The sequence below is a fragment of the Mobula birostris genome, chromosome 24 (genome assembly GCF_030028105.1).
Source record: "Mobula birostris isolate sMobBir1 chromosome 24, sMobBir1.hap1, whole genome shotgun sequence".
NCBI classification, from domain to species: domain Eukaryota; kingdom Metazoa; phylum Chordata; class Chondrichthyes; order Myliobatiformes; family Myliobatidae; genus Mobula; species Mobula birostris.
In genome coordinates, this window is record NC_092393.1 from 32,951,979 (window position 1) to 32,966,302 (window position 14,324).

At 40.1% G+C, this 14,324-nt stretch overlaps 1 protein-coding gene across 1 annotated transcript in view; it reads left to right on the forward strand.

Moving 5' to 3' along the window:
• LOC140187101 (alpha-1,6-mannosylglycoprotein 6-beta-N-acetylglucosaminyltransferase B-like) overlaps nucleotides 1–14,324 on the forward strand; it is a 919,793-nt gene that overhangs the window by 119,762 nt on the left and 785,707 nt on the right. The window contains exon 3 of the mRNA XM_072242054.1: nucleotides 13,260–13,398. Within this exon, the coding sequence (XP_072098155.1) occupies nucleotides 13,260–13,398 (139 nt within the window). The remainder of the gene's footprint in view (nucleotides 1–13,259; nucleotides 13,399–14,324) is intronic.

Sequence of the window (14,324 nt, forward strand, 5' to 3'; positions counted from 1 at the left end):
CTGTCTTTTAATTGTGAAACCACAGGCTAATACACTGTCCAAAGCATTGCTATTTGTGCATGACTCAATATCAAATGATCAGTTCTCTAGCTATCTTTGCAATCTAACTCCAATCAAAAACTGACCTGTAAACGGAATGTCTGTGAATATCTAAATGATTCCTTCTAAAGCTTCTTACTGGCTCTTTTTAATGATCTTTTAACAGTCTATTCAGATAAGATATTGACTACATGGACTATTATTGATTCTCTTTCATTTGCTTTCTGGTGCATTTTCTTATTTTCCCTGCCGCTCCAAATGTATGGCAATGGAATACATTTATACCTTTTAGCATTTACAATCTCTTGTGAACAGCAGAGCTTTTACTTTCCAGGTTGAGATGTGTTTTAATGATCTATCATTCTAATAGCTTAAAATCTGGAAGATTCTTTGAGAAAAAAAAAACAAGTACATTTTTCTGTCTTTGGGCTTCCATTTTAATCATACTTTATAGTGTAATTTCATATTCTTGCAGTTGAATGTGTTTCACTGTGCTTGCGTTATATCTTTGTTTATTCAACACCTTATTAAAACGTGGCCACAAGCATTCATCATGTATGTGAATTCCTAATTAACTGTGTTTTATCTGATACCCTTTCATCAACAAACAACTGAAAGGTAAGCAACACACTCAAAAGAATGGTCTTAGCCCATCAGGCAGTATCTTTGGAGGGAAATAAACAGTTGATGTTTCAAGCCAAGATCCGTCATCAAGACCAGAAAAAATAAACAACTGGGGGAGAGACCAGAATAAGTGATTTGGGGAGAGGGAGGAGCACAAGCTGATGGATGATTAAGTAAATCTAGGCAAGGAGGGAAGGTTGGAAGGTGGGGGAGAAGGGAAAAGGAATTATGTGAGAAGCTGGGAGGTGATAGGAGGAAGAGGAAAAAGGCTGAAGAAGAAGAAATCATAGCCGAGGGCAGTAGGCAATGGAATAAAGACAACACACACAACATGCTGGGAGGATCTCAGCAGGTCAGGCAGCATCTATGGACGTGAATAAACAGTCACTGTTTCGGGCTGAGACCCTCTTCGGGACTGGAAAAGAAGGGGGGAGATGCCAAAATAAAAAGGTGGGGGAAAGGAAAGGAGGATAGCTAGAAGATGATAGGTGAAGCCAAGTGGTTAGGAAAGATGAAGGGCTGAAGAGGAAGGAATCTGATAGGAAAGGAGAGTGGACCATAGGAGAAAGGGAAAGAGGAGGGGACCTAGTGGGTGGTGATAGGCAGGTGAGAAGAGGTAAGAGGGTACAGTGGGGAATAGAAGAAGAAGTGAGTGGGAGGGAATTTTTTTTCACCGGAAGGAGAAAATCAATATTCATACCATCAGGTTGGAGGCTAACCAGACCAAATATAAAGTGTTGTTCCTCCACCCTGAGGGTGGCTTCATCTTGGCAAAAGAGGAGACTAGGGACTTGTCAGAATGGGAATGGGAATTGGAATTAAAATGTTTGGCCTCCAGGAAGTTCCGTATTTGGCTGATGGAATGGAGGTGCTCAGTGAAGCGGTGCCCTAAGTTCCGATGGGTCTCACCAGTGTAGAGGAGCTTTCATCAGGAGCCACGGACGCAATAGGCAACTCCAGCAGATTTGCAGGTGAAGTGTTGCCTAACCTGGAAGGACTGATTGGGGCCCTGAATGGAGATGAGGGAAGGGGTGAATGGGTAGGTGTTGGACTTCTTCTGCTTGAGGGATAAGTGCTGGCAGGGAGATTAGTGGGGAGGGAAATCCCACTAATAGACAAGGGAATCATGGAGGGAGCGATCTGTGGAAAACAAAGAAGGGGGGAGGTAAGGATATGTTTGGTGGTAGGATCTCTTTGGTGATCATGGAGGCTGTGGAGGATGATATGTTGGATGCAGAGACTCATGGTAAGTAAGGACAAGAGGAACTTAAGGTGGTAGGAAGATGGAGTGAGCACAGACGTTCAGGAAATGGAGGAGATATGAGTGAGGGTGGCTTCAATGGTGGAGGGAGGAAAAGTTACCAGGTTCGGATATGGCCCAAGTCCGGAGTGAGAGACACTGAAGCAGGTCGACATTTCACTGACTTTAATGCGAACAGTATTAATGGGAAAATAAAACAATAAACGCTAGGCCAAACAGGGCCATTAACTAAAACTCTCAAAAGGAAAATGAAGCCTACACTGCGGCTGAAAAGAACATCTAAACATTAAACGGATACCGCTAGTCTTCAGAGTCAGTTGACTCGACAGTCCAGTTTCTCAGGGAAGGCTGAATGCAAACAGACAGCGAAGCATAGCTGTGATCTGTCCTGAGTTCATGTCTCGGCAAACACTACGACGGAACGAATGGAGTTAAATAATAGCACAATGAAATAATGTCACGTGCATTTTCACGAGCGCAATTGCTGTATCTGCTGCGCTGCTGAATCCATGGTCGTGACAGGGAATTCCCATTCTTTGAAGTAAGAGGACTGAGAAAAGGAAATAATATTCTTATGGGAGACCAGATAGGAAGAGGTATAGATGAGATACCTGTGGGAATTGGTAAGTTCATAAAAGTGTCAATCGACAGTTTGTCTCCAGAGATGGAGACACAGAGATCGAGAAAGGGGGGAGAGGTGTCAGAAATGCTTACCAGAAGTTAGAGAAATTAATATTAATGTCATCAGATTGGAGACTACCAAGGTAGAAAATGAGGTGTTGCTCCTTCAATCTGCACCTTACCTCAATGTGACAGCAGGGGGGGCCTTGGACCTACATGTAAATGCGAAAATGGGAAGTAGAATTAAAATGGCTGGCCACTGGGAGATCATTGCTGTTTTGACAGACGGAGCAAAAATGCTTGACAAAGCAATCCTCTATTCTGCTTTGGGTCTTACTAATTTAGAGGAGGCTACATTGGGCGCACTGGATATAATGAATGACACCAATGGATTCACATGTGAAGTGCTGCCTCTCTCTTTAGGGCCTTGAATGGTGGAGAAAGAGGAGGTGTCAGGGCAGGTGTAACATTTAGAATGGTTGACAGATATTGGGGGGGACAAATGAATGGACAAAGGAGCCACAGAGAGAGCAAACCCTGTGGAGATGTGAGTTAAGGAGGAAGATGTTCCAGGTGGAGGGATGCTGTGGGAAATGGCAGAAGTTGCAGAGAATAATATACTGGATGTGGAGGCAGTATCGGCGCAGATAGAGCGAGCCGTTCAGAGAGGGGAAAACAAGACAGAGGAGTTCCGATGCCCATACACTCTGGACACCGAGCCGATTTTGAGAAATTGAAAGCAGTGAAAGCTGGGCCTGAAGCGAGTCGCTGGGCAGTATGTTCTAGTCCCAGAGCCTTTTGCTGCAGCTGTTCCCAGATCCCAGTGCGAGGTATGATATGCTGTTTGGGCAATGTAAACGATATGCTGGGAAGACAGGGTGTTGGGATTGAATACGTAATCCTGCGATGTTCACTCCTCTCTCCATGGTGCTGAGGCTATGAAGACTGCCCTGGCTGCTGTGCTCCATGCCCGCTGGACTGATAAGTGAGGCTTTAGGCCTACTCTAGGCTGCTTCAGGGTTTGAATCTAAGGTTTGGAATGTTGTTGCTTACTTCTACTGTTTGCATAATTTGTGTTTTTTTTCCATTCTCTGCACATCGTGAGTTGGTCTTTATTTTATTTATTTTTTAATTGGGTTCTAACAGGTTTCTTGCTTTGTGGCTGCCTGTGAGCAAACAAATCTCAAGGTTGTATAATTTTATACATTCTTTGATAATAAAAATACTTGGAATCCTTTGAACTCTTTGAATCATCGGGTGGTAGGTGAGGACTATGGAACCTTATCCCCGTTACATGGAGGAGGGTGGGGATGTGTGGTGTGAGGGCAGACATGTGGAAATGGTAGAGATGCATGTGAGAGGTGTCTTGATAGCCAGAATTAGGTTTAATATCATTAACAAATGTCATGAAATTTAACGCAAACAACAGGAATTCTGCAGATGCTGGAAATTCAAGCAACACACATCAAAGTTGCTGGTGAATGCAGCAGGCCAGGCAGCATCTGTAGGAAGAGGTGCAGTCGACGTTTCAGGCCGAGACCCTTCGTCAGGACTAACTGAAGGAAGAGTGAGTAAGGGATTTGAAAGTTGGAGGGGGAGGGGGAGATCCAAAATGATAGGAGAAGACAGGAAGGGGAGGGATAGAGCCAAGAGCTGGACAGGTGATAGGCAAAAGGGGATACGAGAGGATCATGGGACAGGAGGTCCGGGAAGAAAGACAAGGGGGGGGACCCAGAGGATAGGCAAGAGGTATATTCAGAGGGACAGAGGGAGAAAAAGGAGAGTGAGAGAAAGAATGTGTGCATAAAAATAAGTAACAGATGGGGTACGAGGGGGAGGTGGGGCCTTAGCGGAAGTTAGAGAAGGCTTTCCTTCCTCCACCATCAACTCTGCTCTTAAACGCATCTCCCCCATTTCATGTACATCTGCTCTCACTCCATCCTCCCGCCACCCCACTAGGAATAGGGTTCCCCTGGTCCTCACCTACCACCCCACCAGCCTCCGGGTCCAACATATTATTCTCCGTAACTTCCGCCACCTCCAACGGGATCCCACCACTAAGCAAATCTTTCCCTCCCCCCCTCTCTCTGCATTCCGCAGGGATCGCTCCCTACGCAACTCCCTTGTCCATTTGTCCCCCCCATCCCTCCTCACTGATCTCCCTCCTGGCACTTATCCGTGTAAGCGGAACAAGTGCTACACATGCCCTTACACTTCCTCCCTTACCACCATTCATGGCCCCAAGCAGTCCTTCCAGGTGAGGCAACATTTCACCTGTGAGTCGACTGGGGTGATATACTGCGTCTGGTGCTCCCGATGTGGCCTTTTATATATTGGTGAGACCCGACGCAGACTGGGAGACCGCTTTGCTGAACATCTACGCTCTGTCCGCCAGAGAAAGCAGGATCTCCCAGTGGCCACACGTTTTAATTCCACATCCCATTCCCATTCTGACATGTCTATCCACGGTCTCCTCTACCGTAAAGATGAAGCCACACTCAGGTTGGAGGAACAACACCTTATATTCCGTCTGGGTAGCCTCCAACCTGATGGCATGAACATCGACTTCTCTAACTTCCACTAAGGCCCCACCTCCCCCTCGTACCCCATCTGTTACTTATTTTTATGCACACATTCTTTCTCTCACTCTCCTTTTTCTCCCTCTGTCCCTCTGACTATACCCCTTGCCCATCCTCTGGGTCCCCCCCCCCCACCTTGTCTTTCTTCCCGGACCTCCTCTCGTACATGAGACATGATCCTCTCGTATCCCCTTTTGCCTATCACCTGTCCAGCTCTTGGCTCTATCCCTCCCCCTCCTGTCTTCTCCTATCATTTTGGATCTCCCCCTCCCCCTCCAACTTTCAAATCCCTTACTCACTCTTCCTTCAGTTAGTCCTGACGAAGGGTCTCGGCCTGAAACGTCGACTGCACCTCTTCCTACAGATGCTGCCTGGCCTGCTGCGTTCACCAGCAACTTTGATGTGTGTTGTCATAAAATTTGTTAACTTTGTGGCAGCAGTACAATGCAATACATGATAAATATAGAAAAAAATTGAATTACAGTAAGCACATATATGTATATTAAATAGGTTAATTAACATAGGTAGTGCAAAAACAGAAATGAAAATGAAATGTGAAGGTAATGTTCATGGGTTCAATGTCCATTTAGAAATTGGATGGCAGAGGGGAAGAAGCTGTTTCAGGATGATGAGTGTGTGCCTTCAGGCTTCTGTATCTCCTTCCTGATGGTAGCAATGAAAAGGGAGCATACCCTGACTGGTGGGGGCCCTTAATGTTGGACACCGCCTTCCTGAGCCTCCACTCGTTGAAGGTGTCTTGGATACTTTGGAGACTAGTACCTGTGATGGAGCCAGCCTCCGTAATATTCAAGATATCTTAAAGGAGCAGTGTCTCAGAAAGACGGCATAACATTAAGAACCCCACTACCCATCCATTGAGAGGAAACTCCAGTTTCTGAAAAAAAAAATAGAGGACAACTTCTGTGTTCTGAAATGGAAAGCCTCATCATGGGAACGTATGCAGCTGAAATGGAGGAACTAGGAGAAAGGATTAGCATCCTTGCAAGTGTCGGAGTAGGAAGAGGAGTATTCAAACACTGGGGATGCTGTACCCATTTCCTGTTATGCAAGTGAACTCCATGAGTATTTAAAAAACAGCAAAGAATAGCCAGCAAGTACAGGACTTTACTTACTTGGAACCCCAAACTTGATGGAGCTAGGGCTTTACTCTTTGGAGAGGAGGATGAGAGGAGACATGATAGAGGTGTACAAGATAATAAGAGGAATAGATAGAGTGGATAGCCAGCGCCTCTTCCCCAGGGCAGCACTGCTCAATACAAGAGGACATGGCTTTAAGGTAAGGGGTGGGAAGTTCAAGGGGGATATTAGAGGAAGGTTTTTTACTCAGAGAGTGGTTGGTGCGTGGAATGCACTGCCTGAGTTAGTGGTGGAGGCAGATACACTAGTGAAGTTTAAGAGACAACTAGACAGGTATATGAAGGAATTTAAGGTGGGGGCTTATATGGGAGGCAGGGTTTGAGGGTCGGCACAACATTGTGGGCCGAGGGGCCTGTACTGTGCTGTACTATTCTATGTTCTATGTTGATGGCAATCGCACATAATAGTTTGGCATAGAACTGAGAGAACTTCATGACCAATAATTTCATTGACTGACATTGGTGAAAATTACATTTTTGGAATATCCTCCTTTTGCACTATTTTTTCAAGCTGTCATGACTTAGAAATTGCTTCACATATTTTTTGACATTGAAACAGCTTTGAAGATCATGCTAACATCAGTTGTGAAAGTTGCAAAATGTGTGAGAGCTTCAATTATATATCTTTCAGAAATGCATGGCTGGATTTCACTGTATAACACTGAGCTGAAACTCACATTCTGATATTCAGTGTTAGTATGTTGCCAATTCTTACGCAGTCACAATGCGCACATTTGAAAGAGACTGTATACGCTCGAATCTGGAGCAACAATCTACTGGAGGAACTCAGTAGGCAAGCTGCATTTGTGGTGAGGTACAAAACCGCACACTAGGACATATTTGAATCTTGGTTCAAAACTGTACTCACAAGATAAACAACACCTTTTTGCTAAAGGGTTGTGTCGATGTTGAATGAATGCTGCAATGGTGGGATTGGGGGAAGGATAATCTGAGGTTCAGGTAGATGCTTGGAGAATAGATATTCTTTGCCATAGATGTCATAGTATTAAAATAATGAAACAACTTTATCTTGTTAATTAATAGTTTAAAGAAGATTCACATTTGTATTATGATGGTAGAAAATGAATGTGATACATCTCTGCTCTAAGTAGTTCCATTTTAGGCAGAAGTATTAAAAGATAATTTGATAAAACATATTGATGACTGGCAAGGATATGGTGAGTCTGTGTGAGAGGTGTGTTGCTGTCTCACTTATAGACTGTTAACAAACCATAATTTATGAATTAGATTGGTCTATCTACCATGCACTTGGACCATTCTGTAAGTGACAGCAAGGAGATTTATGGTGTGCACCAAACCCCTTTGGAAATAACTAATGAAGTCCTTTATTGTTTAGAAATCAGGTATGATGTTTATTGTTTGTTAATGTATTTTGTGGGAATTTAGAAATAAAAAATTAAGAAAATTTGGAAAAAATGGTAATTGAAAAATTTTTAAAAACTGAACCTTAATTTACAGTGTGTCTAATATACCTGAAGTAAGTGTTTCATTGTAAATTTGCCTCCAGCTATTTACACAAGAAAGTAATTTGATTTCATTTTCAAAGACATCCATGAGAAAAATAATGCTTTTTGGACTTGCACTTAAAGAAACTCATTAAAATGTTTCCACAACCACATTTTCAAAAGTGTCATGGAGACTACAAGTAAAGAAATAGAGGTTAAATTTAGATTTAATTATGAGGCAAACAAGACTTTTAAAGTCCTGTAAAATTTAAAGCTTCTGCATTAGTTCATTGTTACAGTATGCTTTTTGAAGTAAGGTCACCTAGATTGCTGTCTGATCAAATTAATTCAAACATCTTCAATGGAAGTAACTTGTGAGGCTATTAGGTTTGCAAACATATAGTACTCTGGTTAGATTAATAATATACACCTAGAATAACTTACATTGTGATTATTTATTAAACCTTCAGTGATGAAGGTGTGTGCGGGATCTCTTTTAAATTAAATATGCTGCTAACAGATAGTGATAAATTTGATTCTTTTTGTGACAGGCAAGTGACAAAAGGTGTTATTAATGCCTCAGATAGATCTTTACCACTTGCTGAGTAAACTTAGCAACAATCATATAAGAAGTGCCACTGGAGAAATTAAAATAGAGCAGGCGATCCCATGTTAATAACTGCTCTGATTACTGAAATTGCCCTTTACAGAAGTTACAAATTATTATCTAAGATTTGAAATACAAGATAAAACTCACTCTTACAAACTTGTGTGTGTGGAGGTGGGTATGGGGAGAAAAACAAAAGCAATACAAGGTTAATTATTTTTCAACTTGCTTTTCACATCAACAGATGATGCGGTTTCAAATTAAGGAAAATTTTGACATAGGAATGCAACATCCCCTTCATTACTTGGGGGAGGGGTCACCTTGTGTGTATCTTGCTTTATTGATATGTGGGCAAGAATTTGCAGTTTTAAAAAATACACACAAAGCGTATCTTGATTTTATATTTATTTACAAACAGCAAATATCAAAATAACTTTTCACAGCAGATGCTTTAGTGATGTGACAACGTAACTAACTTTGTTACATTCAAACTAAGTTACAGTAGGAAATATAATGTTTATAATCCAGATATATAAGAATGATCCTGAATTTTCTCTCTCCACTCTCATAAAATACTCTGCACCCTCTGCCCTGTGAGGAACTGGCAACCTTATTTTTCAACAGAGGTCCCCTAGTTTTAGATTCTCAAATAAGAAGAAATAACCATTTTACATTCATCTTGATAAGCACCTTTAAGTGTTTCAATCAAGTCAGCGCTCACTCTTCTCTTCAAGCGACACACATAAAATGCTGGAGGAACTCAGCAGGTCAGACAGCATCTATGGAAGTGAGTAAACAGTCGACGTTTTGGGTTGAGGGTCTCCAGGATTTTCTGTGTGTTGCTTGGATTTCCAGCATCTGAAAATTTTCTCATCTGTATGTCAGTCTTCAAAATGTTTGCACAGGCTAAACTTGCATAAATTCCTCATAAAGTAACCTACTTGTTCTATACGTTTGTCTAGTAAATATTCTCTGTGTTGCCTCTGATATATTAATATCCCTCTGTAAAATAAAATTATCAATACTGGATGCAGTGCTCTTGCTGTATGGTCACCTATGTGCTGCATAAATAATGCATACCCTTTGTACTTTTATATTTATATATATATGTTTTATTTTTGCATTTAATAGCAATAAATAAGAACATTCTATTAGCATTCCGAGTTACTTGCTTCACCTACATGCTTGCCTTTTGCACAGCTCCTAGATCTCTATACATCTCAGCTAACCATGTAGAAGTATGCATTTTTAAAATTTGTCCTACAAAATGGGCAATGTCACATTTTCCCACATTATATATTTTTTTGATTCAGATTTTTGCCCACTCTCTCAATCTATCTATGTTCCTTTGCACCTTCCTTATGCCCTCTCCACATTTTACTTCCTACTTCTCCCTGCTATGGTCACGAAATTCTACAACCCCACCTTTGGTGCCTTCATTAAGCCAGTTACGTAAATTATAAAAAGTTGTGGCCCCAGCGCAAGTCATACTGGCCGTCCCTATTTACATCTTGCCAACATGAAACCCAGTTATAGAACATAGGGCACTACAGCACCTTATAGGCCCTTCAGCCCATGATATTGTACTGACCTTTTCATGTGCTAAGGTCAATCTAACCCTTCCCTCCTCTATAGCCCTTCATTTTTTTTCCAGCCATTTAACTATATAAGAACTTTTTAAGTTCCTGTAATATAGCTGCCTCTACCACTATCCCTGGCAGGGTGTTCCATACACTCACCACACTCTGTGTAAAGAACTTACCTCTGACATTTCCCCAATACCTTACTTCAACCACCTTAAAATTCTGCCCCTGATATTACCTTCAATCACCTAAAAACTTTCTGCCCTAGGAAAAAGTCTCTAGCTATTCACTTGATCTATGCCTTTTAACATCTAGTTCATCACTATCAAGTCAACTCTCATCCTCCTCCACTCCAAAGAGAAAGGTCCAAGCTTGCTCAACCTAACCTCACAAGACATGCTCTCTAATCCAGGCAGCATCCTGCTAAATCTCTTCCGCACCCTCTCTAATCTCCCCTGCGCCCTCTCTAAAGCTTCTGCATCTTTCCTGTAATGAGGTGACCAGAACACGCCTACTCAATCATGTCCACTCTCTATTGATTATTCACAAGGTGATGTTTTCTTCACATAGATATGTAACATCCTACCACATGAGCTTTTGTTTTTCACCATTATGCAGCTTCTTGCCAAATGCCTTCTGAAAATCTAAGTACAGCACAGTCATTGTTTGCCTTTATACACAACACACATGTTATTGCTACCATTCTGTTATACTGCATATTAACCTGCTTTGCAAAATGCACTTACTTCATTTGCAGCAATTTACTTATTTTGATCAAACATTCTGTAATTACTGTGGTAGCATGAGAAGCGACGTATTCAGTAAATGCTGTCTGAAATTGAGCTCTATTTTGCCAAAAAATCAATGGTAAAATATATGTTCACATATCTTGGTTTTACATAGCAACTGCAGTATAGAATGTATTTGCTTTTGACAGCTCTTAAGCAATTTATACAATTTAGTAATTTACAGATGAATAGCCTTTTACAATTATTCAGTCTGTTCATGGCTCATGGCTTACATAATTACCCCAAGGTTTACAATTGTGAGTAGAAATCTATTTCACCCTTTACAGCATTCGCGTTCCACTCAGAGCCTTTCTGCAAACTAAAAAGCATCCAGCGTAAAGCTATTATTTCACAATATTTTAGACTAGATAAACTATATGTATGCTGGATTTCTTGAAGGCTTTCAATGAGGTCCCATGCAGGTTAGAGCACATGGAACTGGAGCTAGTATACTGATGTGGATGTTGAATTTGCGATTGCACAGAAAAATCAAAATTGGAATAAACTAGTGGAGTGATACAAGGATTGGTCACTAGCTATTAACAATCTGTATCAGCGATTTGGCTCAGAGGCTGAAATGGTATCTTTTCACCAGGTTTGCCGTCAACACTCAATTAATTGGATTGTTAATGTGGAGGAGTATGTAAAAAGATTTCACGGATATAGACAAACAGAATGAGTAGAGAGAACAGAGCAGATGGAATATAATGTGGAAAAGTGAGTGGTTTTGCACTTTGATATACTAGAAAGGTAGATTTGTTAAATAGTAAAAGGTTATTCATGTTGAAAGGGAGCTACAAGTGTTCATACCAGTCACCGAAGGCCACCTTGCATGTACTAAAATCAATTAGAAGAGCAAACATTATGTGAACATATATTATGACAGGGTTTGAATACAAAAGTAACAAGGACTTACTGCAATTGTACTTTATATGGCTGTTGTGAGACTGCAGCTAAAGTACTGTAGTTTTGGTTTCCTTACCTATGAAAAGATGTTGTTGTCATAGACTGAACCTGGTAAGGATTCAGTAGACTTGTTCCAGTGATAGAATATTTGCTATATGGGAAGGGAATAAGTATTTTAGAACTATATTCCCTACAGTTTAGGAGAATGAGATGAGATGCCAGAAAAATGTACACAATTATTTAAATGAATTTTAAAAGAAATGATTCCACGGTCACGTTTCTTCCCCATTATGATGTTTTTTTCTGAACAACAACTGAACCTCTTGACCATGTCTGCATGCTTTTATTCATTGAGTTGCTGCCACATGATTGGCTGATCAGATATTTGCATTAACAAGCAGGTGCACAGGTGTACCTGATAAAGTGGTCACTGAGTGTACTTACTGTAGTACAAAATAAAATTAGTGCAGTCGATGAAATGCATATCACCAGCACACTGTAATGCTAAGTGATTGTCCGAATAAATCATGACAATGTATTGGTTGGGTGAAGTATGATGAATGTTGTATATACCGGATCCAACACAGTACTTTTAATCCCATGAATTGATTAGTTTTTGCATTAATTTAGCATTAAACTAGTAAGTCAAAATAGGTTTGAAGTTTAACTCTTAGGTAGGAAACTGTTAACAGCCAGGAATTAGAAGGCTCAGCAGATTTTTCTACCAAGTGCTTTGATTTGACTGTGACATATATCAAGTCTGAACTGATGTACAGCAGATTGAAAGTACTTCATTCTTTGAAATTCTGTAAGCAGACACCAACATGTACCACAATCATGTTGTACAACAGTAGCATTTGCACAATACAAATGAGATGTGATTTCTATTTAGCTGCTAGCAATTCACTGTAAAATTACTCAACATCATATAACAGAATGTGTTTTCCTTTTGTATGCACAGTTAAAACAGTCTGTTGCTACAGTTAAGTGCGGGTATGGGGTTTTGAGTGTGAGCGCTCAGGAAGATGGATAAGTTTCAATAGACGCCAGATCTTGAGGCTTGTATTTTATTGAAGAAGGCAAGCATAGAACAGGAAATAGGTTCTTAAATGTTCCTCTTTTTGGAAAGCAGGATTTTAAAATAATCAAAAATTAGCATGTGGCAAATTCATTGTGGGCTTAGGTAACAATAAATTAAAGGTAACATGAGTTTGTAAGCTTATTTAATAAACCAGTCTCCTTTAGACTTTCAGCAAAGTTGCACAGATTTTGACTAGTTAAACTGGTGATCCAGCTCCCTTTTGAAATTTACCACGATTTACTTCCACTGGTCTTTCGGGCGGTTCAATTTATATCATTAACATTGGATTATTAAAAAATAACCTACTTGTTTTCCCACACATTTTGGCATTTACTTTAAGTTGTGGGCCTTTGTTTATCTAGCTCTTGCTAGAGATGATATTTTTAAAAACAACACCAACTGAAATGGTTTGGAAAATTATCTAATTGTTTTAGGGCAAGGCAAATCACATTGCAAGTTGTGGTGGTTTATGCAACGTGTTTTTTTTTACCTTTTGTTTGCATCATTACCCCATTGTAATAAAAATGCATTCTTTCTTGCATTAAAGGAATTGGACTAGAATCCCGTACGCTGAAGAAAATGACAGATATGTTGGAAATAATACTGAAGCGAATGGAACCTTTGGCTAAACTGGAAAATGTGAGCGACTTCAGAAAGCTGGAGGAACTGAGCTCTGCTATAAATCAGTAAGTGCCAAAGTAAAAATAGCCATTTTAATATCCTGTGTACTTGACAGTTGCCAAGTTGTTACATTCTAACTTGCATTCTAAAAACCTGTGTAATACTATGCTGCTCAAAGGGAAGGTAGAAATAGGGTCTTACGAAGAAACAGTGTAACTTTTAAGAAATGATCATTTGATAATGAATGAATCTATCCACCATCTCCAAAGTAAAACATTGCTGGTTTCCAATCTAGTTTTAAAGAAAGCAGATCCATATTTAGGTTTTGGTTAAAATGATACAGATCATCCTGTTTTTAATAGCATGTTAAATCACTCTGAATTGAATGTTTCAATATCCAAAATATTGATACTTTACATTTTAACTTACTTCCCTGTTGTATCTTGTTCTTCTCAAGGAGCCATTCTAAATCAAGGATGATACAGACTGTAATTTTTCTAGTTTGCTTATCAGCAGCTCAACATGCTATACTACATTTAGTATCTATTTGATTTAACTGATGGATGGCATATTTGACATGGAATTTGAAAGTTACAAGTTTCACTCTGTCCGCTCTTCCAACCTTGAGCACTTAGTCTAAATGGATACGGATGAGGTGCTGTAATCTCTGATTAATTAATTAATTAATTAATTAATCTTCGTCATTTGCTTTTTTTTTCGCTAAAGGGCATCTCTAATAAATTAGCAAACTATTCAGAAGTTGTGTATCTGCCTAAAACTACTCTTAATCACTGAACTAACATTAACAATTCTTAAAGATAAAATATAGTTTAATGTATGCATTTGGAATTTGGTTTTTGCAATCTCTCTCGAAACCCTATCCGTCTCTTGGCAGTTTTTATGGCTTTTTCAGTGTGTCTGAATAGTGCTTTTTCCCTCAGAGCAAAAAGTTTGATTATAAAATCACTGTTAGAGGTTTTATTTTAGCATT